The sequence below is a fragment of the Rutidosis leptorrhynchoides genome, chromosome 4 (genome assembly GCF_046630445.1).
Source record: "Rutidosis leptorrhynchoides isolate AG116_Rl617_1_P2 chromosome 4, CSIRO_AGI_Rlap_v1, whole genome shotgun sequence".
Classification (NCBI taxonomy): Eukaryota; Viridiplantae; Streptophyta; class Magnoliopsida; order Asterales; family Asteraceae; genus Rutidosis; species Rutidosis leptorrhynchoides.
Genome location: NC_092336.1, coordinates 514,980,773 through 515,007,233, shown reverse-complemented (window position 1 = coordinate 515,007,233; position 26,461 = coordinate 514,980,773). Strand labels below are relative to the sequence as shown.

Genomic DNA, 26,461 nt, shown 5'->3' with positions numbered 1-26,461 from the left:
GCCTCACGTTTTGTGTTATTTGTTTGCTGTTTTTGTGTTTCATTTAATTGTGTCAATTTTTTTCTTTTGTAAACTACCGATTTGAGGCTGCAATGTGTACTGTTTTTTTTGGGTGGTTGTTGAGTGCATGAGGCACTAGAATTCGAATCTTTGGATATTTACTAGCATGAAAATTCCATGTGCTCTGATTGGATTACCTGCACTTGGCCAGCTCTAGAAAACAGTTTTATTTTAATGGCGGTTATCGTTGTTGACTTTGCGAGATATTAATTTTGCCAGCTCTGTTTTTTTCCTTTTGAAAAAAACCAATTTGAGGTTGCAATGTGTATTTGTTTTTTGTTGTGGTTGTTGAGTGCAAGAGGCACTAGAATTGGAATCTTTGGATATTTACTAGCCTTAAAATTCCATGTAGTTTGAGTTGATTACCTGCACTTGGTCTGTTCTAGAAAACAGTAAATTTTAATGTTGGTTATCGTTGTTGAGTGTGCGTGTTATTTGCTTGTTTTCATGTGTGTTTATATATTATTATGTATGGTCTTTGACAATTGTCTTATATTTGTGCAGGCGTATCTCCTTTATATCGTGATTCTGGGGACTGCACATCCGTTTGTATGCAGTGCGGGGCTTTGTTCTGGCGTGCTGAACATGTTAAGTCATATTTCTGGGACAAACAACTTCATTATCATCGTTGTTGTGAAAATGGTCGTGTCTATTTACCACGCTATGAGGATCCTCCTGGAGAATTTAAGCGTTTGTTAGAAACTCCTGCTTTCCTTGATAATGTTCGTGCCTACAACCAGATGTTCAGCATGATGTCCTTTTGCGCTCGTATCGATGAAAATATTAACGATGGTCGTTCTCCTTACGTTTTCAAGATCTCGGGCCAAATTTATCATTGGCTCGGTAGTATGTGCCCTGAACAGGGGAGCCCCCCCAGGTTTCTGCAGCTTTACATTTATGATACGGATCACGAAGTTGAAAACCGAATGGGCCATTTTAGGGGCCGTGATTCAGGCCGGCTTTCTGAAGTAGTTGTTACTCAGTTGGTGAAGTTACTTGATTCAAATAATGCACTAGTCAAGTTGTTTCGCACCGCGAGAGATAAGTGTGCTGGCAGCGAGGTACCTACTTTCAAGGTTTGCTTGTATAGTTTGACGGGGTTAAGCCAACATGCACTGCCTACTTCGGATGCAATAGGCGCTATTGTTTTTTACTCTGTCCCACAATCTATTTCTGATTACGACGTGATAATCGAGCCTCAGTCTCAACTTCCCAGGCGAGTTAATAAGCTGCATCCGCTATATATGTCACTTCAATTCCCGCTGATGTTCTTTTTTGGTGAACCTAGTTTTCACCCGGATCTGAAACTGTGCGCAGCGTCGGGTTCGCAAGGCGCCCGTGTTAGAAAAATGTCAATGAACATGTTTTACAGCTACCAGATTCACGATAGGCTTAACAGTTACAATCTAATTTTGTGACTGGGGCGCCTATTTCAACAGTATGTGGTGACGGCATATTGCAGCATCGAGCTCGACCAAATGGACTACATCAGAAACAAGCAGAACGATATACGGGCTGAGTACCTTTCAGGGTTGTACGACGCTATCGATAGAGGTGATAAAACTGGTTCTGATGTGAGTAGCATGACAATTCTTCCCGCTTCGTTCACTGGTGGACCGCGCTATATGTACAGCCATTATCTCGATGCTCTGGCAATTTCACGCATTTTTAGAAAACCGACATTTTTTGTAACTTTCACGTGTAATGCAAAGTGGCCTGAAATTGCTCGGTACCTGAAACCTTTTCCTCACCTATCACCTTCAGACCGAGCTGACATAGTCGCTCGTGTGTTCCACATGAAGGTACTATTGTACACCCATAATTGCAATTTCTTCTTTACTTCATGAATATTACATGTTTTGTTGTTGCCAATTCATTCACACTATTCTCTTTGCGTCTTGCAGTTTTGTATATGATTGAATTCTAGAAAAGAGGGCTGCCGCATTGCCACACTTTGGTTTGGGTTCACTCCTCGGTTTCTGCAGCTATCAGGGACAATTTAGACGACTACATAAGTGCAGAACTGCATGACCTGAGAATTGATTATCCCAGTTATGCAGTCATATCTGCAACTATGATGCATGGCCCATGTGGCCTTGCCAATAAGTGGGCATCGTGCAATCAAATTTTTCATGTTCAAAAAACTTCCCAAAGAAATACATTGACAAGACGTACTTTGATGACAACGGTCGTGCTCACTATCGCCGGCGTAATACTGGTATATATACAACGCGGGCCGGTGTCCACCTCGATAACAGCTATGTTGTTCCTTAAAATAGGCTACTATGTATGACTTTTCAGGCTCACATAAATGTTAAATGTTGTGGTACGACGAGTCTCATTAAATACATGTTCAAGTATATTTCGAAAGGTACCGACCGTGTGGCTGTTTGTATAGCAAAACCCATACGCAGTGACAGTCACCAATCACAACAGCAGACGCAACCGGTAGATGAAATTAAAAACTTTATAGATGCTCTGTTCATTTGTCCTCACGAAGCCTGTTGGCGGATTTTTAACTTCCCGATTCATCATCGGGAAACTGCTGTCCAGATTCTGGCTTTTCATCTTGAAAATATGCAGTTGGTGAAGTTTCCAGGCAAGCAACCCTTGCGTACTATTGTTGAAAATGCTGAAGCCAAAAAAACTACTCTCACTGAGTGGCTTAATTATAATGCATCTTCAGTTAGCGGTAGCCACCTTACATATTTAGATTTCCCAACCGAATTTGTTTGGTATGAGTCAAAAAAAAGTTGGCAACGCAGGGCAAACCTAAAGAAACCATCAATTGGCAGGATGTCGTATATACATCCCGCCTATGGAGATGCATTTTTTTTAAGGATGCTTTTGTGCCATCAAAAGGGGTGCAAGAGCTTTGCAGATATTAGAACAGTCAACTAGATCCTTCATAATACATACCGGTCTGCGTGTGAAGCAGCTGAGCTACTTGGTGATGATAGAGAGTGGTTAGCGGTACTAGAAGAAGCATCCGTATCTGCCACGTCATCTCAGTTACGCTCTCTTTTTGCACACATTTTGTCTTATTGCACTGTTACGAACCCACTTGCTCTTTGGGAAAATCACTGGAAACTAATGGGTGATGATATACCACTTCGTGCAGCTGCCAATTTAAATATGCCCCACTTGCATATAAATACCAATGACCTACATAACTTTGTCCTGTATGAAGTAGAGATCATTTTAAACCAGTGTTCGAAATCGATTTTCGATTTCGCGTTACCGTCGCTGCCAGTTGACCTACTCGAAGATTTGGCCAACCATCTTATCATGGAGGATAGAAACTATGATCGTGCAGTTTTAAACACCGAACGCCTAGAACTCGAGCGTCAAATGAATTCGAAGCAAAAGCAAATTTACGATCTTATAACAAGCGCTTCGTTGAATGAATGCACTGAACATGTATTTGTATACCGGTGGCACTAGGAAGAAATTCTTATGGAAAGCCATAATCACAGCATTGAGATCTAGAGGTAAGATAGTTCTTGCTGTTGCATCATCTGCATTGCGTCTCTACTTCTACCTTCGGGAAGAACCGCACATTCTCGATTCAAACTATCGCAGGTCATAACCGATGAATCGATGTGCAAAGTAAAGAAAAATACCCATATGGAGATATTACTGCAGAACACATACCTTATTGTATGGTGATGTCAAAGCTAAGGGGTATAAAATACTATTAAATTTTAGCAGAAAATACTATTAAATACGATACAATTTTACACAAGATATTTATTTATTTATAGAATGGATATACTTAAACCTTGCTACAACACTTATAGGCAGTGTACCTAATCGTACAGTAGTGTAGTTTTTAGTAAGTCCGGTTCGTTCCACAGGGAATCTTTTTTAAACAAAGCTCAACGCTATATTGGTTTATTTTTATAAAAGTACAAATATATATATATAAATAATATTATTATTATAAAGGGGGGTTTTTACCGTTTAATGACCGGTTTGTCGATTTTAAAACTTTAGTCGCAGTTAAAACCAAATGTAAAATATTAAAAATAAATACAAGACTTAAATTAAAGCATAAAGTAAATAACGATAATGAAATTGCGAATAATAAAAGTGCGATAAAATAAACTTGCGATAATTAAAAAGTACGATAATTAAAATTGCAATTAAATACAATAACAATAAAAATGCGATAATTAGAAGTGCAATTAAATATAAAATAAAGGAAATTAAATATGAAGTAAAAGAATTATGCTTATTTAAACTTCCGTAATCATGATGTTTGACGTGTTGATTTTAGTTTTATGCCCATGGGTTAATTGTCCTTTGTCCTGGATTATTTAATATGTCCATACGGATTTTTCCATAATAGTCCATCAGTCATAAATATAAAGAGCGAAAGCCTTCGTCAAATTATTCTTATTCCCGAAGTCAAATATTCCAACTAATTGGGGATTCGAATTGTAACAAGGTTTTAATACTTTGTTTAATGAATACACCAGGTTATCGACTGCGTGTAAACCAAGGTTTTACTACTTTGTTAACAATTACACCAATTACCCTTGAATGTAATTCACCCCTGTTTCAACAAGTTTATTAACTATTAATCCAGTTCCGTATCCGGTAAAATGAATAATTATTGGTATTTATAGATATCCCGCCCACCGTACCCAGTCAAGCGTATGTGGTTATATATAAATACGTCAAATTATAAGTTTGTATATTAAATTAACAAGGTATTGTTTAGTTAATATAAAACCCATTAATAGCCCATAGTCTAATTTCCACAAGTGTCGTTCTTTTGTCCAAACCCCAATTATGGTACAAAGCCCAATTACCCAATTTTAGTAATTAGCCCAACATCATGATTACTTTGGATTAAATAAGCATAATAATAATTTAGCTACGAGACATTAATGTAAAAAGGTTGAACATAACTTACAATGATTAAAAATAGCGTAGCGTTACACGGACATAATTTCGACTTACACCCTTACAACATTCGCTAACATACCCTTATTATTAGAATTATAATTAAAATTAAAATTAAAATTATAAATATATATATATCTTTTACGTATGAATGAGGAGAAGAAAAAAAGATGATTAAAATGATCAGAATTCGGTTGGCTTTATAGGCAGTTTCTCATTTTGGGGCTCCGCGACTCGCGGCCAATTTTGCCTTCAAACTCCGCGAGTCGCGGAGTTTACTTTTACAGCTCACCCATATTTGGAGTCTTTCTTGCCGACGATTTATTTTATATATATAATATATATATAATTAATATAATTAATTATATATTATATTATATTTATATACATAGTTAACTTGTAATTTTTAGTCCGTTGCGTCGAGCGTTGAGAGTTGACTCTGGTCCCGGTTCTGGATTTTCGAACGTCCTTGCGTACAATTTTATATTTTGTACTTTGCGTTTTGAATCTTGTACTCTTGTAATTTCGAGACGTTTCTTATCAATAATTGGAACCTCTTTGATTGTCTTTTGTACTTTTGAGCATTTTGGTCGTTTGCGTCTTCAATTCGTCGAATCTGTCTTTTGTCTTCACCTTTTATTATTTAAACGAATATCACTTGTAAATAGAACAATTGCAACTAAAAGTTTGTCTTTCTTGAGGAATAATGCTATGAAATATATGTTCGTTTTTAGCATTATCAAATATTCCCACACTTAAGCGTTGCTTGTCCTCAAGCAATATCGTCTTGAAATACTAGAATCACTTCTTTATTCTTCACACTTTGTACATCAGTGATTTCTATACGGTGGTATAAACAATGGTAGTAACGATATGGTTTACAGTCTCACATGACTATAAAAATTTAGATCCATTAAGGAAATTGGATCTTTATGAAAACATTTGATCTTTTGAAAATTAAATCTAGTTTTTACCCTAGATAAGTTTTCCGGGATAACCCTTTACCGGTGTTTGCAAAATATTTTTGTGGGTTTGGTGGGTTTCAGATTTGAAAATTTTAGCTCAAAACTTATGGTTTTGTGTCACCCACTTGCTAACCTTGTATTTGGAAAGCAACACGTCCAGTTCACTTGTCCCGTATATTACCTTACGGTAAACTACCGTCCGGTTGTAAAGGAAAGCGTTGAACAAGTAACTGTTAAGGCAATGTCCCCTGACATGCTTTTAATTATAGTCTATAACGTGTCGGACGCAATTAGTATCCTTGGTAGGAGCAATAGTAAAGCTCACCCTTATAATTTTTTGGTATGGCACAAGGTCCTGTCTTTGACCACTATGCAACCACCGTTCTTACGGTTGACACCCGATTTGGTTCAGGTGACCTAATGAATTCCAGGTGAATTCCTAGGATTTTACGTTCAATGGTAATGAACGCATTGAAAATAGGGTTTTCAGAAAACAAATCGGTTTGTAATTTTGATCAAAATATTTTCTCGTTTAAGCTCGAGTTTAGATATCATTGAATTCCATGAGTTTGTAATTCTCAATCTTTAAGGTCAATCTCAAGGATTGAGTAATATCAGGCTTAAAAGCTGATTTTTGATCTTTTAAGGAGATTATCCTTTCTGGGGATCTGATTCATTAGTCTTATCAAGCTAATTTGCATGGTGCTCCCCCATTGTACGAGATAAATCCTTCTCATGGTTAGGATAAATCTGACCACTTGGCGACCCTGTTTAATGCTGAGGTCCGTGGATTTCCTGCTGATTTTAGTGATGACTTTTCTAGATTTTTCGTCAACCTACAGCTGGTCTGGACGACAACTTCATGACCTAAATCAAGAAGCGCGTGTCTTTTTCGGAAGACTTTACTTCCTTTTAATGATGGAATTGATTCATCGTGTAGATCCATCTTTTCTTTTCTTTCATCGGGTAAAACAGTTTAGTTTAGTCCAAAGCAAAAGTATTTGCAGTTATTTGTTACAGAAATATGTGATATATGTTTTGAATAACTTGGAGAATTTTCCCACACTTGGCTTTTATTTTCCTTTTTATCGTCCTCTATTCCATTTTAATTGAATTTTAACATTTTGGTTTGTTTCTCAATTTATGTCCTTTCCGAGGTTACAATAATTTCGGTGTTAAAACCTAGTTTTATCGTTCATAAATATGTATAAACATGATTTTGAGTTCATTTAATTGAAAATTTTGAAAAATTTTACTAGAATTGGGTAGTCAGTATATAAGACTAGGGCTGTTCTTTTTTATCAGAGAGCACTAGATTCTAATACAACTACTGCTTTACTAGTATTTTTAATGGTAACCAAGTGTATAAAGTAAAAAATTTTAAAATCCGAAAGAATTTAACCCCTTCCCACACTTAAGATCTTGCAATGCCCTCATTTGCAAGAAATCAGTAACAATTTAAATTATTGAGGGTGATTTGTGTGAAAATGATTAAATTTTTACCAAAGTTTCCAAATATATTGGTGTTTGTTTGCTGAATGATAAATGGTGCACATCATTTGTTCATTCCGTCTTGTTGTTATTTCACATATATTTTGCATCTTGTCGTCAAAATTAGTTGCTTTTGCTGAACTTAATGCCAGTCTTTGAAAATGCGTTGTTTTACCCTGTTGTGTACATAAGATAAACTGCAAACATATATACATATTTTTGAAGTTTGGTATATTACCCCACATTCAAAAATTATTAAAATCTAAGAATAAAAGTTAGACAATTATAAAAACTATTACAATATTAACAAAAGTATTAAACGTATCAATCATTACAAATTACAAAATAAAAAAAAATATAATAAGTAAACTAGGGATGATATTGATACCAATAGGGGTTCCAGGCATAACCATAGGTGCTATAGAATGCTTCGGCAGAGTTATACGTAGGATACGGTGGCTGCATCTCTATAGACCAGGGAGGGAAGATGGGTTTCGGTGTAGGAATATAGTTTCTACCTATATGTTGGCAATGAGCTATGATTTGGTTCTGATGAACTTGCCAATCTTCAAATGCTCTCTGTCTAGCATTTTCGTACTCCTGAGAAGCTATAAACCTTTGCATTTCTTGCATCTCATTCCCCCCTCCTACATTACCTTGCTGTTGGTTTCTCTCAACCTGTGGATGTCTACCATGGTATGGTACTGCGGCGTTATTTCGCCTCTTCAAAACTTTCGTACCATGGTATACATTTAAACCTATAGTATCGTGGGGTTCTGGTTCTTCCACTAATAATCCCCCCCGACTTATATCCACACCGAGATATTCAGCAATCAAAGTAATAAAAATACCACCTCCTATTATGCTATGCGGTCTCATCCCCCGAACCATAGCTGATAAATAATAACCCACACAATACGGTATACTTACAGCGCTTTGTGGGTCTCGAATACACATATGGTAAAACAAATCCTGTTCATTTACCTTTTCCTTGTCTTACCCCTTTGTGTAATCGAATTAGCTAAAAACCTATGAATCACTCTTAATTCGGCTCTATCTATATCCAAATAAGAGTAATTTCCCCCTTTGAAACGGTGATGGCTTGTCATTTGACTCCACACACCGTGTGTATCAAAATTTTCATCTATCTTTCTACCGTTTAGTATCAACCCTCTACAATCGGCAGATGCTAACTCCTCAGGCGTATATATACATAAAGCCTGAGCCATGTCTAGTAAAGACATGTGGCGCATCGAACCGCCTAACAAAAATCTAATAAAAGATCGATCGGTTAAACTAGTTACCCGATCATTCAACTCTATACTACACAATAATTCTTCACACCATACTTTATATACAGGTCTACGCATGGTGAATAAACGTACCCAGTCATTAAAAGTAGAATTACCATACCTCTGTACAAGTAATTCCCTAATTGGCCCGGCCAATTCTACAGCTTCTAAGGGTCCCCATTCTATGACCCTCGGTACCTCAACAACCTTAGAATGAAGAGTATGCAAACCCCTTTGATATTTTGGATAATCTATCCAAAGTCTGTCAAATCTCAGGTTCGGGTGCAACTCTTCCAAGTGCATATCAGAAAATGTCATGACTGGATGCGGTATATCCTGCTTGTAGTAGTTATCCACCTCCTGTTGTTCCGCATTCTCAGCAGGAGCATTGCGGGCTTGGGATGAAGATTCACCCCTTTCAGTCTGCAAAACACATCAAACACAATTTTTGTGCATCCAAATATGCATTAGTGTCAGCAAAATCATCAATCAAAATAATTACAATGACATGATCAATTTATATCAAACTTAAGCTCATTTTCATATTTTCATCAAATCTACACTTTTTCAAATAAGCATATACGAAAATGTTCGTCAAGTTCATAAGCATTCAACTCAAATAACATGTCAAAATAATCATTACTAGCAATTAAACAAGTTTCAAATGGCATTATCTTTCAAAAATCAAGTTCATGAATTTTAGACTTTGAAAAAGTCCACTTTAATTCTCAAAATCATGTTTAGGCTCAAAGTTTGGATCATTTAACTACCTAAACATGTTACGCTACTTAATTTAGCAACAATTCATGACAAAAATCGGCCATAACCTGTTTATATCAAAAAGCCCCAAATTTGCTCAAGAACACAAACCCTGGATTACTCTAAATTTGAAGTTTAAGGCTTCTAATCATGTCAAATAGCATCAATCTAGGTTATACAAGCATAATACATAAACAATTTAATCATAATTACACTAAAAAGCATCAAAATCAAATTGGGGAAAAAATTGCTCAAGAACACCAAATTTCGGATTAAATGGTGTTTAGGTGTAGAAATTTACCGTTTTTCTTGAGTAATTCGTAGATAGCATCCTTCTCAACATGATTTTAGCAAAAAATTTGGTGATTAACGGTTAAAAATTGTGATTTTGGGGTGTATTTTTCGGGTTTTTGCGTGTTTATGTTCGCAGTATTTGTGTGTTTTGTGGGTTGGGACTGATCTGTTCCAGCTCTTTATTTTTTTCTGATTTCCGGTCCTCCCGCGACTCGCGGCATTTAAGCCTTCAAACTCCGCGAGTCGCGGAGTTTGGTATATTTTTTTATTTTATTTTATTTTATTTTTTTTATATAATCTTTAACTTATAAAACAATTAAGTAAATAATTTTTAAAATTTTTTTTTCCTTATTATTGAGGACGAGGTCGTTTCGGGTCGATGTCCTAGTCCGTCCTTCGACAAAATTTTAAAATTTGTCTTTTTGTAGCGATTGTTTTAAAAGCTAAGATTTTTGGGTTTTTTAATGTTTTTGGCATACTTTAATTCAATAAGATTAAAAATAATGATAATAAAGTTCTCGTCCCTCCCTCGGGTAAAGCAATTTCGGTTCAAAGACCTAGTCTTCAACTTACGACGAATTTTAAAAATCATATTTTTAACTTAATGAGATAAAGTAAATTTTTGTTTTTAAATTCACACAACTTAAATATAAAATTCAAAATTAATATTAAAAATTCACACCAAACTTAAAATTTGAAATGCATAAAATTAAAAATTCACACCAAATTTAATTTAAAAATTCATATTATAAATTCACACCAAACTTATATTAATTTTTCAAATATTTACAATTTTAAAAATATTGTTTTTACAAAGTTTACAATATTAATTTAAGATTTAAATATTAATTTTAAAAACATGGTAAAAATAAAATTAAAAAACTTTTTGTCTTTTTATCCCACTTTAATCAATCAAATATTATCAAAAATATGCGCCCCTCTTTTCGGTAAAGTAATTTCGGTTCCAAGACCTAATTTAACTCATGACGAATTTTTGAAATATTTTGAGTTGATTGATTAAAGATATTTATACCTTAAGAATAAACGTTAAATTTCGCAGTGATGTAATAAATTTTTGAATGATATCAATAATTTCGGTCGCCAAACCTAATTTTATTCAATACCAATTTAATAGTTTTTAGCGAACAAATTAGCGTTTATCATCAAAAGGTTAAAAATAAAAATAAAAATAAAAACTGTACAGAAATACCTGTGAAATAGATTTCTTAGTTATATGATCTATCCCATTCATAAGATAGTCGGTTTAATTGGTTTTCCATGGCTACATAGGCGTAACCTCGAGCATTCAGTGTCTTTTCTTCTAAACATATGAACGGTCCGTCTCTGCATAAAGTAACAAATTTGGTATTTGAATAGGTTTGATTATTTGAACATTTACCTCCATGTGACCATTTTCCGCATTTGTGACATCGTTCTAGGTGTCGTGCTCTTATTTTTGCTGCGGATTTTGATTTTCCTTTACCAAATTGTAACTTATTATCTTCGCATCTGGATTCTTTTCTAACTCCGTACATTCTTTCTCTGATTACTGATACTAATTCACTCGGTAGTATGTCATTATTACGTTTAGTGATCAAAGCGTGTAGCATTAGACCATGGTTTAGTTCACAGGCAGTCTTCATTTCGTAAAAACCTAAAAAAAATAAAAATTCAGAATGGGGGGAGAAGACTAGTTCTTTAGGGTCTGCTAGGGAAAGACCATTCGGGTTCCATTTTCGAGAACTACACGAAAACAGACAATCTAACTCTAACAGAAATACATAAACCCCTTTGATTCTCCCCACACTTAGTTGGTTGTGGTATCGAAATTGTGATTAACATTATTTTCAATTGAATCATCAACAACTTGTATATCTTTGACTTTTACTTCAATCCATTTGTTGATTTCCTCCGTAACTTTCACAAATTCAACTAACATTGCCTTTTCTTTTGACGATAAATTAGATATTAATCGGTTATATAACTTAAAGTTTCCTTTAATCTTAGCATCGTGAATCCGTTTATAAATTTTCTTCGTTGAACTGTTAAAAATGGATTCATCTAATTTCGTATCATCAACGACATTCTTTGTGATTGGATCATCATTAAGTGTTTCTTCATCTTCCCCACACTTATGCATTTTTATTGGTCTAACAGTTTTGGTTTGTGGAGATCTAAACTTTTGGTTCACAAAGGTGATCGATGTATCACCATTCCTAAGTGTTATTCTACCTTCTCTTACATCAATTAATGCCTCGGTGGTTGCTAAAAATGGGCGACCTAGAATTAGAGGAATATCAAGGTTTTCCTCCATATTAATCACTATGAAGTTTGTAACAAAGGTCAAACTTCTCACGTTAACAAGTAAATTATTTGCTATTCCAACCGGGTGCTTAATGGTTTGGTCAAATGATTGAACACCTATTTTGGTTGGTTTTAATTTACCCATGCCTAATCTTTTGTATAAGGAAAGAGGCATAATATTTGGACTTGCTCCTAAATCTGCGAGTCCATTATATACAGCACCATCATTAAGTAAGCAAGAAATGATAAATTCACCCGGGTCTCCTGCTTTAGTAAGTCGAGTTGGTTTGTAAACCTTTTTCGGGTGTTCTTTCCTTGGTTCTTTCATTTCTATTTGAATTTCTTGTTCACATTTTTCTTCGTTTCTTGGAATGGGAGGTTTGTATAGGAATTCTTCTTCATCACTCAAATTTGAATCCTCCCTATATTCCAGTTTTGATTTTTCATATGTTGTTGATAACATATTTATGTTTTCATTTTGAAGGTTTTCTTGGGTGGTGAAATTATGATTAACTTCATTGTCAACTTCCATCGGACCATGTATGTAATGTTTAACTCTGTGACCATTAACTTTAAATTCAATCCCATTTGAATTTATCAATTCTATCGTTCCGTATGGGAAAACTCTTTTGACTATGAATGGTCCAGACCATCTTGATTTCAATTTTCCAGGAAATAGCTTGAATCGTGAATTAAAAAGAAGAACTCTGTCTCCTTCCTTAAATTCTTTTGAACTTCTGATTCTTTTATCATGCCATTTCTTCGTTCTTTCTTTATAGATTAACGAATTATCGTATGCTTCATGTCTTAATTCTTCTAATTCGTTTAGTTGACTTAATCGTAGACGTCCGGCTTCATGTAAATTAAGATTACATGTCTTTAAAGCCCAAAATGCTTTGTGTTCAATTTCTACTGGAAGATGACATTCTTTTCCATAAACAAGTCTAAAAGGTGTGGTTCCAATTGGAGTTTTGTAGGCTGTTCTAAAAGCCCAGAGTGCATCCTCCAATTTAATGGACCATTCCTTCGGATTTGATCCTACGGTTTTCTCTAGAATACGTTTTAAAGCTCGGTTGGTATTTTTAACTTGTCCACTTGTTTGTGGATGATATGCGGTGGAGATTTTATGAGTTACTCCATATCTTTTAAGAACTTTCTCAAGTTGATTATTACAGAAATGAGTACCCCGATCACTTATTAAAGCTTTCGGTGTTCCAAACCTTGCAAAAAGACGTTTTAAAAAGTTGACTACAACTCGTGCATCGTTAGTTGGGAGAGCTTGTGCTTCCGCCCATTTAGATACATAATCAATGGCTACGAGTATATATAGATTATTATGAGATTTTGGAAATGGACCCATAAAGTCAATACCCCAAATGTCAAATACTTCACATACTTGTATGACATTTTGTGGCATTTCATCACGTTGACTTATTTTTCCGGCCCTTTGACAAGCATCACAGGATTTGCAAAGAAGGTGTGCGTCTTTGTAAATTGTAGGCCAATAGAATCCAGCATCATAAACTTTTCTTGCTGTTAGTTGAGGCCCATAATGCCCTCCTGTTGGTCCTGTGTGACAATGGTTTAAAATTTTACTAGCTTCATCTCCAAATACACATCGGCGTATTATTCCATCGGGACAACTTTTAAACAGATGTGGATCTTCCCAAAAATAGTGTTTTATATCACTGAAGAATTTCTTTCGTCTTTGGTACGATAATCCTTTTTCAAGGAATCCATAAACTAAGTAGTTTGCATAGTCTGCAAACCATGGAATTTCATTATAATCTATCTTCAATAGATATTCGTCAGGAAAGTTGTCTTGTATGGCCGATTCATTTAGAACTTCTAATTCAGGATTTTCAAGACGAGAAAGATGATCAGCGACGAGATTTTCTGCTCCTCTTTTATCTCGGATTTCAATATCAAACTCTTATAAGAGTAAGATCCAACGGATTAATCTTGGTTTAGCATCTTGTTTTGAAAATAGGTATCTAAGAGCAGAATGGTCGGTATAGACCACCGTTTTTGCTAGAACGAGATATGATCGAAATTTGTCAAAAGCAAAGACAATAGCAAGGAGTTCTTTTTCAGTAGTTGTATAGTTTGTTTGTGCTCCTTGTAACATCTTACTAGCATAATATATAGGTTGAAATCGTTTTTCAATCCTTTGTCCTAAAACGGCTCCCATTGCAAAATCACTTGCATCGCACATTAGTTCAAATGGTAGATTTCAATTTGGTGTTATCATGATCGGCGCATTAGTGAGTTTCTCTTTAAGAATATTAAAAGATTTGATACGCTCATCTGAAAAGATGAATGGAGCATCCTTTTCTAGGAGTTTATTCATAGGAGTGGCAATTTTAGAAAAATCTTTTATGAAACGTCGGTAAAAACCGGCATGCCCTAGAAAACTCCTAACTCCTCTAACATTGGTGGGATGTGGAAGTTTAGCAATTACATCTACTTTAGCTCTATCCACTTCAATTCCTTCTTTTGAAATTTTATGACCAAGAACGATGCCTTCTTTAACCATGAAATGGCATTTCTCCCAATTAAGAACTAGATTTGATTGTTCGCATCTAATTAGCATTTGTTCCAGATTAACTAGACATGATTCAAATGTATCACCGAAGACTGAAAAGTCATCCATGAAAACTTCCATGCATTCTTCTATCATGTCGTGAAAAATCGCCATCATACACCTTTGAAAGGTTGCAGGGGCGTTGCAAAGTCCAAATGGCATGCGTTTGTAAGCAAAAGTACCATAAGGGCACGTGAATGTGGTTTTCTCTTGATCTTCGGGTGCTATTGGAATTTGAAAATATCCGGAAAATCCATCTAGAAAACAATAGTAACTATTTCCGGCTAATCTTTCCAACATTTGATCAATGAAAGGTAAGGGAAAGTGATCTTTTCTGGTGGCGTCATTTAATTTTCTATAATCAATACACACACGCCATCCTGTTACAGTCCTAGTAGGAATAAGCTCATTTTTCTCATTTGTAATGACAGTCATGCCACCCTTCTTAGGCACGCATTGAACTGGGCTTACCCATGGACTATCAGAAATTGGATAAATTAGACCTGCATCTAGCAGTTTAATAATCTCTTTCTTAACTACATCTTGCATATTAGGATTTAGTCTTCGTTGGCGTTGCACATACGTTTTATGACCTTCTTCCATAAGGATTTTATGTGTGCAATACGAAGGATTTATTCCTTTAATATCATGAATCTTCCATGCAATGGCTGGTTTATGAGCTTTCAACACAGAAATGAGTTGTGATTTCTCATTTTCAGTAAGAGAAGATGATATTATTACAGGTAATTCAGATTCACCATGTAAATAAGCGTATTCCAAATGGTTTGGAAGTGGCTTTAACTCTAATTTCGGAGGTTCTTCTATCGATGATTTGTATCGATATCTGTCTTCTTCTTTTAGCATTTGAATTTCTTCTGTTGTTGGTTCATATCCATTAGCTATAAGTGTAGCTAACATTTCAGCTTCATCAATTGGTTCATTACCTTCTCCTAAAGAACATTCTCCTGTTCCTTGTAATTCTGGAAATTCTTCTAATAATTCTGCATGTGCATCTATAGTTTGAATATAATAACATGTATCATCTGCAGATTATGGTTGTTGCATTGCTCTATCAACTGAAAAGGTAACACTCTCATCCTCTATACTTAGGGTAAATTTCTTACCGAACACATCTATCATTGCTTTAGCCGTGTTTAAGAATGGTCTTCCTAAAATGAGAGGAACTTGAGAATCTTCTTCCATGTCCAAAACAACAAAATCTACTGGAAATACTAAAGTACCAACTTTAACTAGCATGTTCTCCATTATCCCTCTAGGATATTTTGTTGATCTATCGGCTAGTTGTATGCTTATTCTGGTTGGTTTCAATTTTCCAAGGTCTAGTTTAGCGTATAGTGAATACGGCATTAGATTTATACTAGCACCTAAGTCTGCCAATGCTTCTATTGAACTAAGACTACCCAGAAAACATGGAATTGTGAAACTTCCTGGATCAGATAATTTTTCTGGTATCTTATTCAACAGCACTGCTGAACAATTAGCATTCATAGTAACAGCCGAGAGTTCTTCCATTTTCTTTCTATTTGAGATTAGATCTTTCAAGAATTTAGCATATCTAGGCATTCCTGAAATCACATCAATGAAAGGAAGATTTACATTTATCTGTTTAAACATATCCAAGAATTTGGATTGCTCGCCTTCAAGTTTCTCTTTCTTCATTTTACTCGGGTAAGGAAGTGGTGGTTGGTATGGTTTAACATAAGGTTTATCCTTTGCTGTGTTATCTTCATTAACCTTCTCAACTACCGATTCTTTTTCCTTATCTTGATCAGGTTGTGGTTCTTGTGGAGTAGGAATAGTTTCATCAGAAGTTACAGGTATTTCCGGTGGTTTAAGTGTTGTACCACTTCTTGTGGTAATGGCTTTAGCTGTTTCATTCCGGGGGTTAGCATTTGTATCACTAGGTAGACTTCCCGATTTTCTTTCACCTATTAACCTTGCTAGGTTACTTACTTCTTGTTCCAGATTTTGAATAGAAGCTTGTTGATTTCTAAATGCTTGAGCATTTTGTTCATTGGTTTGTTTTTGAGATGTGAAAAACTGCGTTTGAGTTTCAACTAGCTTCGTCATCATATCTTCAAAATTCGGCTTTTTATCATCGGTTTGTTGTGGTGGTTTGTTTTGAAAATTAGGTCTTTGCTGATTGTAAGTATTATTGGATACTTGTTGATTGCTAGGACCTTGTTGGTTGTTGTATGGAATATTTCTGTTATAATTCTGGTTTTGATTGTAAATCGGTCTTGGCGGTTGATAATTATTCTGATAATTATTTCCAGGCCTTTGGTTTATGTATGAAATATTCTCTCTTTGTTCCATTGTTAATTCAATAGTGAGACAATCTTTTGTCAAATGTGGTCCTCCACACTGCTCACAACTAATTCGTATTGAGTGAATATCTTTAGTCATCTTTTCCATTCGTCTCTCCACAGCATCTATCTTTGCGGAAATGGAATCTAAGTCATGGCTAGAATCGGCTCTAGCTGCTTTAGATGATCTAACGATATCTTTTTCTTGGTGCCACTCATGTGAGTGGGAAGCAGTGTTATCAATAATTTTGTAAGCATCAGTTTCGGTTTTCTTTATAATAGAACCACCAGCTGCTATATCTATGTCTTTTCTTGTAGTGATGTCGCATCCTTGGTAGAATATTTGTACTATTTGACAGGTGTCTAAACCATGTTGCGGACATCCTCTTAATAACTTTCCATATCTTGTCCACGCCTCATATAGAGTTTCATTTGGCTTCTGTGTGAACGTGACAATTTCTGCTTGAAGTCTTACGGCTTTAGATGCAGGAAAGAATTGTTTAAGAAATTTTTCAACTAAAACGTCCCATGTATCAATCGCCCCTTCAGGTAACGATTCCAACCAATCTTTGGCTTCTCCCTTTAAAGTCCAGGGAAATAACATGAGATATATCTGTTCATCCTCCACTTCTCGGATTTTAAATAGTGTGCAGATCCTATTAAAGGTACGTAGATGTTCATTTGGATCTTCCTTCGGCGCACCACTAAATTGGCATTGATTAGTCACCATGTGTATAATTTGTAATTTGATTTCATAATCTGGCGCATTAATGTCTGGATGAGTAATTGCGTGACCTTGGCCAGTGCGTTTAGCTCTCATTCGGTCTTCCATACTTAAAGGTTCCAGATTTTCCATAATTGAATTTGTTGAATCGGAATCACTAGAGGATTCTGATTTAATGGTTCGTTCCTCAACAATTTCTGTTTGAATGATTGGTGGTTCCGGAGGAAAGTTTAGTGGTTCAGGATCTACAAACCGTTCCTGAATATTCTCCGGATTCTCAATTGTGAGGTTTGGTTCAAAAAATGGATTATCGGAAATTTGAACTGAAGTACTGGGTCGACTGGATGACGATTCTAAAGAAAAATCAACGGCAGTAATATTTGCTAAATGTCTCGATCTAGTTACAGGTGGTGAACGTACAAAAGGTGGTGAACGTCTTGCTCGGTGCATTCACTGAATATCCTATTAGTTTTTAAAAGGAAAGAAAAATTATAATAAGTTATCCAATTAATAGAATTTTCTGATTTTGCCCACGTTTCGAATAGCCAAAAGATGCAGCAGAGGGGCAGGATTCGTTTGGTCTCAATATAATTGAGGACTGTTTGGCTCCAATAACCCGGTCCACGTACAAATCCAACTATTACTACGAACCAGAAAATTTTGATGTCTATCAATTTAACCACTTAAAATAAATTTTCGTAATTTTAAGAAATTTAGATAAGAAGTAGAATAAAAATCTATGTCCTAAAAACTAGAATAGCGAGAAATAAGAAAGAAAAAGAGCGCGTAGGAAAAAAAATCGAAAAAGAAAAATGGTTGAAAAATAAAAGTTGACGGAAAAATAAAAGAAACTTATAAAACTTAAAAATACTTGACTAACCTAACCTTATTACTACAACTAGCTTAAAATTATAACCGCAAATTGAGATTACTAATTGGAATGATAATTGATACATAGGTAAAAGTCGTCTAAAAATATTAAAGCTTACAGGGAAAACTAAATCCCAAATGGAAATAACTTAAAAAGAAACTAAAACTTAAAAAGGCGTCGCAAAGTTCTAAAGCACCTAAATCTTAGTCTAAAGAAAAAGTACTTAAGGGATTTTACGGCAAAGCCTAAAAATCTAGAGGTAAAAATAACTATGGCAAAAACTAAGTTTAAAACTAAATATGAGCTAAATATACAAATATTACGCTAAAACGATTAAAAAGGGATAAAATATAAAAATATACAAAAAGTTGTAAAAAGTACAATTTTTATAAAAATATTATTTTTATATTAATTGTTTATTAAAACTATTAATTTTACAATTTAATTAAACTAATTTAACTAAAATATAAATTAAATAAAACTTAAATTAAAATAAAACTAATTATAATAATAATAATAATTAGGGTTAATAATAATTATAATTAATAATAATCCGTAATAAATGCAGTTTAGGGTTTCTGTCGGTGTCAGAGAAACTTCGCGAGTCGCGTTTCTCAAAGCTGCAAACCCCGCGAGTCGCGGGGTTCCAGTTTTCAACTCTGGAACAGGAAATTTACGCGTTTTTTTTTTTAATTTTTTTTTCTGTTTTTAATTTTTCTGTTTATATATTTAAAAAAAAATATGTGTATAATAAAAACTTATATTTTAAAAACTTAAATAAAATAGAACTACTTTATAATTTTAATAAATAAAATGCTTAAAACTAGATTTATATATATATATATTTTTTTTATGTTTTTAAATAAAAACAAAATACTTAAATAAAACTTATATAAAAATAAAGAAACTTTATAAAACTTAAATATTTAACAAAATCTTAAAAATACATAAATTTTTGTTTTTTCTTTTTATATTTTCGAATATTTAAAACGTACTTTTATAAAAACGAATTTTAATAAAAAAAAATAAAAATCTTTTTTTTTTTATGTAGCGTTGCGCTTCCGGCGTTTAAGAGAATCCCCGGCAGCGGCGCCAAAAATAACTTGATGTGAAAGCTAAGGGGTATAAAATACTATTAAATTTTAGCAGAAAATACTATTAAATACGATACAATTTTACACAAGATATTTATTTATTTATAGAATGGATATACTTAAACCTTGCTACAACACTTATAGGCAGTGTACCTAATCGTACAGTAGTGTAGTTTTTAGTAAGTCCGGTTCGTTCCACAGGGAATCTTTTTTAAACAAAGCTCAACGCTATTTTGGTTTATTTTTATAAAAGTACAAATATATATATATATATAAATAATATTATTATTATAAAGGGGGTTTTTACCGTTTAATGACCGGTTTGTCGATTTTAAAACTTTAGTCGTAGTTAAAACCAAATGTAAAATATTAAAAATAAATACAAGACTTAAATTAAAGCATAAAGTAAATAACGATAATGAAATTGCGAATAATAAAAGTGCGATAAAATAAACTTGCGATAATTAAAAAGTACGATAATTAAAAGTGCAATTAAATACAATAACAATAAAAATGCGATAATTAGAAGTGCAATTAAATATAAAATAAAGGAAATTAAATATGAAGTAAAAGAATTATGCTTATTTAAACTTCCGTAATCATGATGTTTGACGTGTTGATTTTAGTTTATGCCCATGGGTTAATTGTCCTTTGTCCTGGATTATTTAATATGTCCATACGGATTTGTCCATAATAGTCCATCAGTCATAAATATAAAGAGCGAAAGCCTTCGTCAAATTATTCTTATTCCCGAAGTCAAATATTCCAACTAATTGGGGATTCGAATTGTAACAAGGTTTTAATACTTTGTTTAATGAATACACCAGGTTATCGACTGCGTGTAAACCAAGGTTTTACTACTTTGTTAACAATTACACCAATTACCCTTGAATGTAATTCACCCCTGTTTCAACAAGTTTATTAACTATTAATCCAGTTCCGTATCTGGTAAAATGAATAATTATTGGTATTTATAGATATCCCGCCCACCGTACCCAGTCAAGCGTATGTGGTTATATATAAATATGTCGAATTATAAGTTTGTATATTAAATTAACAAGGTATTGTTTAGTTAATATAAAACCCATTAATAGCCCATAGTCTAATTTCCACAAGTGTCGTTCTTTTGTCCAAACCCCAATTATGGTACAAAGCCCAATTACCCAATTTTAGTAATTAGCCCAACATCATGATTACTTTGGATTAAATAAGCATGATAATAATTTAGCTACGAGACATTAATGTAAAAAGGTTGAACATAACTTACAATGATTAAAAATAGCGTAGCGTTACACGGACAGAATTTCGACTTACACCCTTACAACATTCGCTAACATACCCTTATTATTAGAATTATAATTAAAATTAAAATATAAATTATAAATATATATATCTTTTACGTATGAATGAGGAGAAGAAAAAAAGATGATTAAAATGATCAGAATTCGGTTGGCTTTATAGGCAGTTTCTCATTTTGGGGCTCCGCGACTCGCGGCCAATTTTGCCTTCAAACTCCGCGAGTCGCGGAGTTTACTTTTACAGCTCACCCATATTTGGAGTCTTTCTTGCCGACGATTTATTTTATATATATAATATATATATAATTAATATAATTAATTATATATTATATTATATTTATATACATAGTTAACTTGTAATTTTTAGTCCGTTGCGTCGAGCGTTGAGAGTTGACTCTGGTCCCGGTTCCGGATTTTCGAACGTCCTTGCGTAAATTTTATATTTTGTACTTTGCGTTTTGAATCTTGTACTCTTGTAATTTCGAGACGTTTCTTATCAATAATTGGAACCTCTTTGATTGTCTTTTGTACTTTTGAGCTTTTTGGTCGTTTGCGTCTTCAATTCGTCGAATCTGTCTTTTGTCTTCACCTTTTATTATTTAAACGAATATCACTTGTAAATAGAACAATTGCAACTAAAAGTTTGTCTTTCTTGAGGAATAATGCTATGAAATACATGTTCATTTTTAGCATTATCATATGGGATGAGGCGCCAATGAATGATAAGCACTGTTTCGAAGCTCTTGATAGGAGTCTTCGAGATATTTTAGGAAACACTGGAGAATTTTTTGGGGGTAAGTCTGTGATACTTGGTGGTGACTTTAAATAAACGTTACCTATTCAGACAAAAGGAGGGAAATCAGCTATCCTTGGTGCTTGTATTACGACTTCGCATTTGTGGCAGCGATTCAACGTTTTCATACTTGCAGAAAACATGCGACTACTTAGGCCAGGGCTTACACCATCAATGAGGGTGAAGAACGCAGAATTTTCAAAGTGGTTATTGAGGGTAGGAAATGGTGAAATTGGTCTGCCTGACAAAGAAGACCCGTTGAATAGTCATTGGGTACAAATCCCTGATCAGTTCTGTATCCCTGATGATGAAAATGGATTGGCAAATCTGATTTCTTTTATATACCCATGTGAATCGCTGCAAAATCCATCCGCAGTCGACCTGCAGCAAAAAGCAATTGTCTGTCCCAAAAACGACGCTGCCGATATGATAAACGGCTTAATCGTCAATATGGTTGATGGTCCAGTTAGAATTTACTGCAGCTACGACACTGCAACTCTACATGGAAATGACGGTGGTGAGGCGGAGTTGCTCTACCCTGCAGAATATCTAAATACGCTGAACTACCCTGGGTTGTCACCGCATGAACTGCATTTAAAAAAGGGTGTAACGGCTATTCTGCTTCGCAACATTAACATAGCAGGTGGGCTTTGTAATGGCACCCGAATGATAATTACGCAGATGTTAGCCAAGTCAGTGGAAGCTGAAATAATTACGGGTACCCGCGTCGGTGAGAAGGTCTTTTTCCCAAGAATGAGCCTTATCCACAAGGAACCAATGTTGCCATTCATTCTGAAGAGACAAAAACTCCCATTAAAAATCTCATACGCGATGACTATAAACAAAAGCCAGGGTCAACCGCTCAACCAAATTGGAGTTTATCTACTAAAACCTCTATTCGGTCACGGGCAGCTCTATGTTGCGCTGTCGAGAGCTACATCACCGGGCGGTTTGAAACTGCTAATTAAAAAACACGAAGACCACGGGCCTAATGTAACTAAAAATATTGTCTACACATATTGTTTGTCCGCAATTACCGACTTAGAGGCAGCACCACCTGCACGTTTCGCCTGCTAACGAAGACCACAGCCATAGATGCATTATGTATATAGTTAATATATATTTATATTTAGTACTAATTATTTTTTTCCTTTTGATAGTATGGTACAAATAACGGGTCTTGGGCAACTAACACCGGGTGATAGAGACAGAACAATTGCAGCTAGAATCTATCGGAAATGGGTGACTTACAATTATCACAACCAGACTCCAACTGGTTACTGTTGCATGCTTATCGAAGAGATGGTATTCATGTCTTACATCTCTATTAACCTATTTTCCTCTTTTATTTATACCGTCTGTTTGATGTCCTTTACGTGGTACAGAACTACCCTACGCTTGTGAATATGCAATACAACGATAAGCAATATTTTGACAAACTTATGCACTTGAACAAGGTGTATGTGATAACAAAGTTTTCGGCTCATGCTACAACTCGGTGGGAGAAAATATTACCAGGCCCAACGACATTATCTTTTGATCGCAATACAACTTTTGAAGAGCTTCTATTTGCAGATTATCCTGATCATTACTTCCAGTTTGTAGCTTATAATCAACTGCGTACACGTGTGCCGAGCACCACTGTTCTCGCTGGTATGTTTTGCATAATTGCATAATAACCTATGATTTAAAATTAAGCTCTTAAACATACATTCATATGAAATGCACGTGAACAGACTACATTGGCCGCATCGATTGCCTTGGAGACCTAGTGATCATCGGAGACGTTAACCACAAGCAGCTTATAAGAAGAAAAATCGACCTCACAAATCTTGAGTAAGTCATCATTTACCGAATAAAAATAAAGAAATACATTGTTTGGGATTTTCTTTATTTAGTTTGCAAAAATTCAACCACAACAGCATTTATTCAATAGAATATGTTAATGGGAATAGATTGACTTGCTTTTCGCAACACGGGTAACCTACAAGAATTACTTCTAACGAAGAGCAATCCCCCCCCCCCCCCCTGTTTTTTTAGCATGTATTTCTAGCTAAAATTTTGGCATACATTCATGTACAGCGGTGACACAATTCAGCTAACTCTCTAGAATGAGCTCGCAACTATTTTTGACTCGGACGCATACGACGCTATGGAAAAACTAGTTGTTTTGGCAGTCAGCTCGTGTCGGTCTAAGCTTTACCGTGGTATCTAACAATTAAAAACACTGTCTTTGTAATTACTGCATGTAATTGTTATACTCCCATTTAAAAACTTTATAACCATTTGTTGTCTTTTTTTCACTTTGCTTTGTAAAAGGGAAACTCCAACTTGCTTGTACCCAGGTAACACATTGTTATGTCAATCCACCAATACCAGAATTTAATGACTCGATAGATGAGTAAGCAATGTCATTTAAGCTAGCATCGTATGGCTTTTTAAAAATACCACTACCTGCTAATTTGCACTAAATATTTGTACAGCCACCGGGCGCGTTATTTCGCAAACCTACCAACTGTCCAGTTAAAGAAGCAGGAGCAAACAAAGAAAGGAGAACCAGAAGAAGAGAGTACAGAGAAGACAGCTAAGCGAAGTTTATTCTCCAAAGAGTTCAAGAAAGGTAACGCTGGAGCAAAGAGAAAGTGTAGAAGGCTTCCGGCCTGATCACGAGCGGGGTAGCGGGCACAATAAGCAATTTCTTTTGGTTTGACGACTGGAATTTTGTAAACCAGGTTACTTGGTGCTGTTTTCAAAACTTTTTATCCGAAATGTTAATCATGTGTATGCTTGCTGGAAACTTGCTTTGTGTACTTCTATTTGTAACCCTTAGCTACTTTAGGGTGTAGATTACCGTTGTCTGTTAACTTCCTGGTCCTTGGTTAAACAATTTGATCTGTAAATTATGGTTTTTATGAAATACAGTCTTTTAAGTGAATATGATGAGTTAGGTAATTTCAGTATGTCTATGTAATTAGTTGGATTCTGTTTGCTGCCTTTATAATCAGTAATTTCACATATATTAACTGCTTCTAATGAATACCTATAACGTGCGAGCATAAATTTTGAAGCGCTTTAAACTTTCCAAATCGTTCGATTCATCAAATTTCTATAATACATGTTTAGCCGCGTACTAATTTTTATCAATAATATTTAGCCGCGTAGCGCATACCTTCAATCTTGTTTCATTCATATTATTCCTTTTATGTATGCAAGACTTAGCATGGTACATATTGTTTTAAAGCCTATTATTTCACTCGCAATGTAACTATGTATAACGCATATAAATTTGAATCTAATGTCACTTCATTAAACAGGCTTTTAAAATCAGTAATATGCGCCGCCAAATGGAGTACCATTTGGCGGCGCATAACCTTCGGTTTCTGATTGTGCTGAAATTCTCGAGATTATCCTAAAACAACCCTAACATCAAGACTCCTGGAGTCTTGACATTCGAGGTCGTCAGGATGCCGAAAGAAGACATGTTACTCATTTTTAATGTTCTCTTTGAACGTTTTCAATTTATATCATATTATTAGCTTTGTGTATGCATCACTTAGCATGGTATATATCATTTTAAGGCCTATTATTTCAATCGCAATGTAATTATGTATAACGGATATAAATTTGAATTTAATGTCACTTCTTTAAACACGTTTTTTAAATAATTAGTATGCACCACCAGATGGAGTACCATTTGGCGACGCATAACCTTCGATTTCAGATTGTGCTGAAATTCTCCATATCACCTTAAAACAGCCGAACGAGCAAGACTCTATGAACTTGCTTGCCATTCGAGGTCGTCTAGATTCCAAAAAAGACATCTTTCCTCGCAAAATCTCACCACGCACCAAATACCACTGACGGTTGGTGGTGCTTGGTGTTTTGTGTCTCTGTCCAAAATGTTAGATCTATCGTATCTTTTGACTCGTAGCTCCGATGTAGTCACCGTTTTTTTCAAATCGTGTACTTTTTCGGGATCTATCCATTGGCAAACTGTCGTTTACGGTTTGTGTAGTGACCTGAACTTTTCCATGTTTATATATATTAATTGAGATTGATATTTACATGATTAAATGTTTCCAACATGTTAAGCAATCAAACTTGTTAAGACTTGATTAATTGAAATATGTTTCATATAGACAATTGACCACCCAAGTTGACCGGTGATTCACGAACGTTAAAACTTGTAAAAACTATACAATGACATATATATGGTTATATATATAGTTAGCATGTTTTTATTATAAGTATGTATCTCATTAGGTATTTTAACAATGAGTTATATACATAAAAATGAGACTATTAATTTAAGAAACTCGAAAACGATATATATAATGATTATCGTTATAACAACGTCTTACTAGGTACATATGAATCATATTAAGATATTGATACACTTGGTTAATTATGTTAAATGATAAGTAAATATATTATTAAGTGTATTAACAATGAAATACATATGTAAAAATAAGACTACTAACTTAATGATTTCGAAACGAGACATATATGTAACGATTATCGTTGTAACGACATTTAACTGTATATACATCATACTAAGATATATTATATATCATAATATCATGATAATATAATAATTTAACATCTCATTTGTTATAATAAACAATGGGTTAACAACATTCAACAAGATCGTTAACCTAAAGGTTTCAAAACAACATTTACATGTAACGACTAAC

General features: G+C 34.6%; 1 protein-coding gene across 1 annotated transcript in view; it reads left to right on the top strand.

Moving 5' to 3' along the window:
• The window catches only part of LOC139842503 (uncharacterized), a 66,159-nt gene extending 43,315 nt beyond the window's left edge, over positions 1 to 22,844 (top strand). Inside the window, exons 8-13 of the mRNA XM_071832635.1 lie at positions 565 to 1,400; positions 1,500 to 1,862; positions 1,988 to 2,278; positions 2,362 to 2,812; positions 2,999 to 3,480; positions 21,819 to 22,844. Coding sequence (XP_071688736.1) covers positions 565 to 1,400; positions 1,500 to 1,862; positions 1,988 to 2,278; positions 2,362 to 2,812; positions 2,999 to 3,480; positions 21,819 to 22,844 — 3,449 coding nt within the window. The remainder of the gene's footprint in view (positions 1 to 564; positions 1,401 to 1,499; positions 1,863 to 1,987; positions 2,279 to 2,361; positions 2,813 to 2,998; positions 3,481 to 21,818) is intronic.
• Positions 22,845 to 26,461: the final 3,617 nt, after the last annotated feature.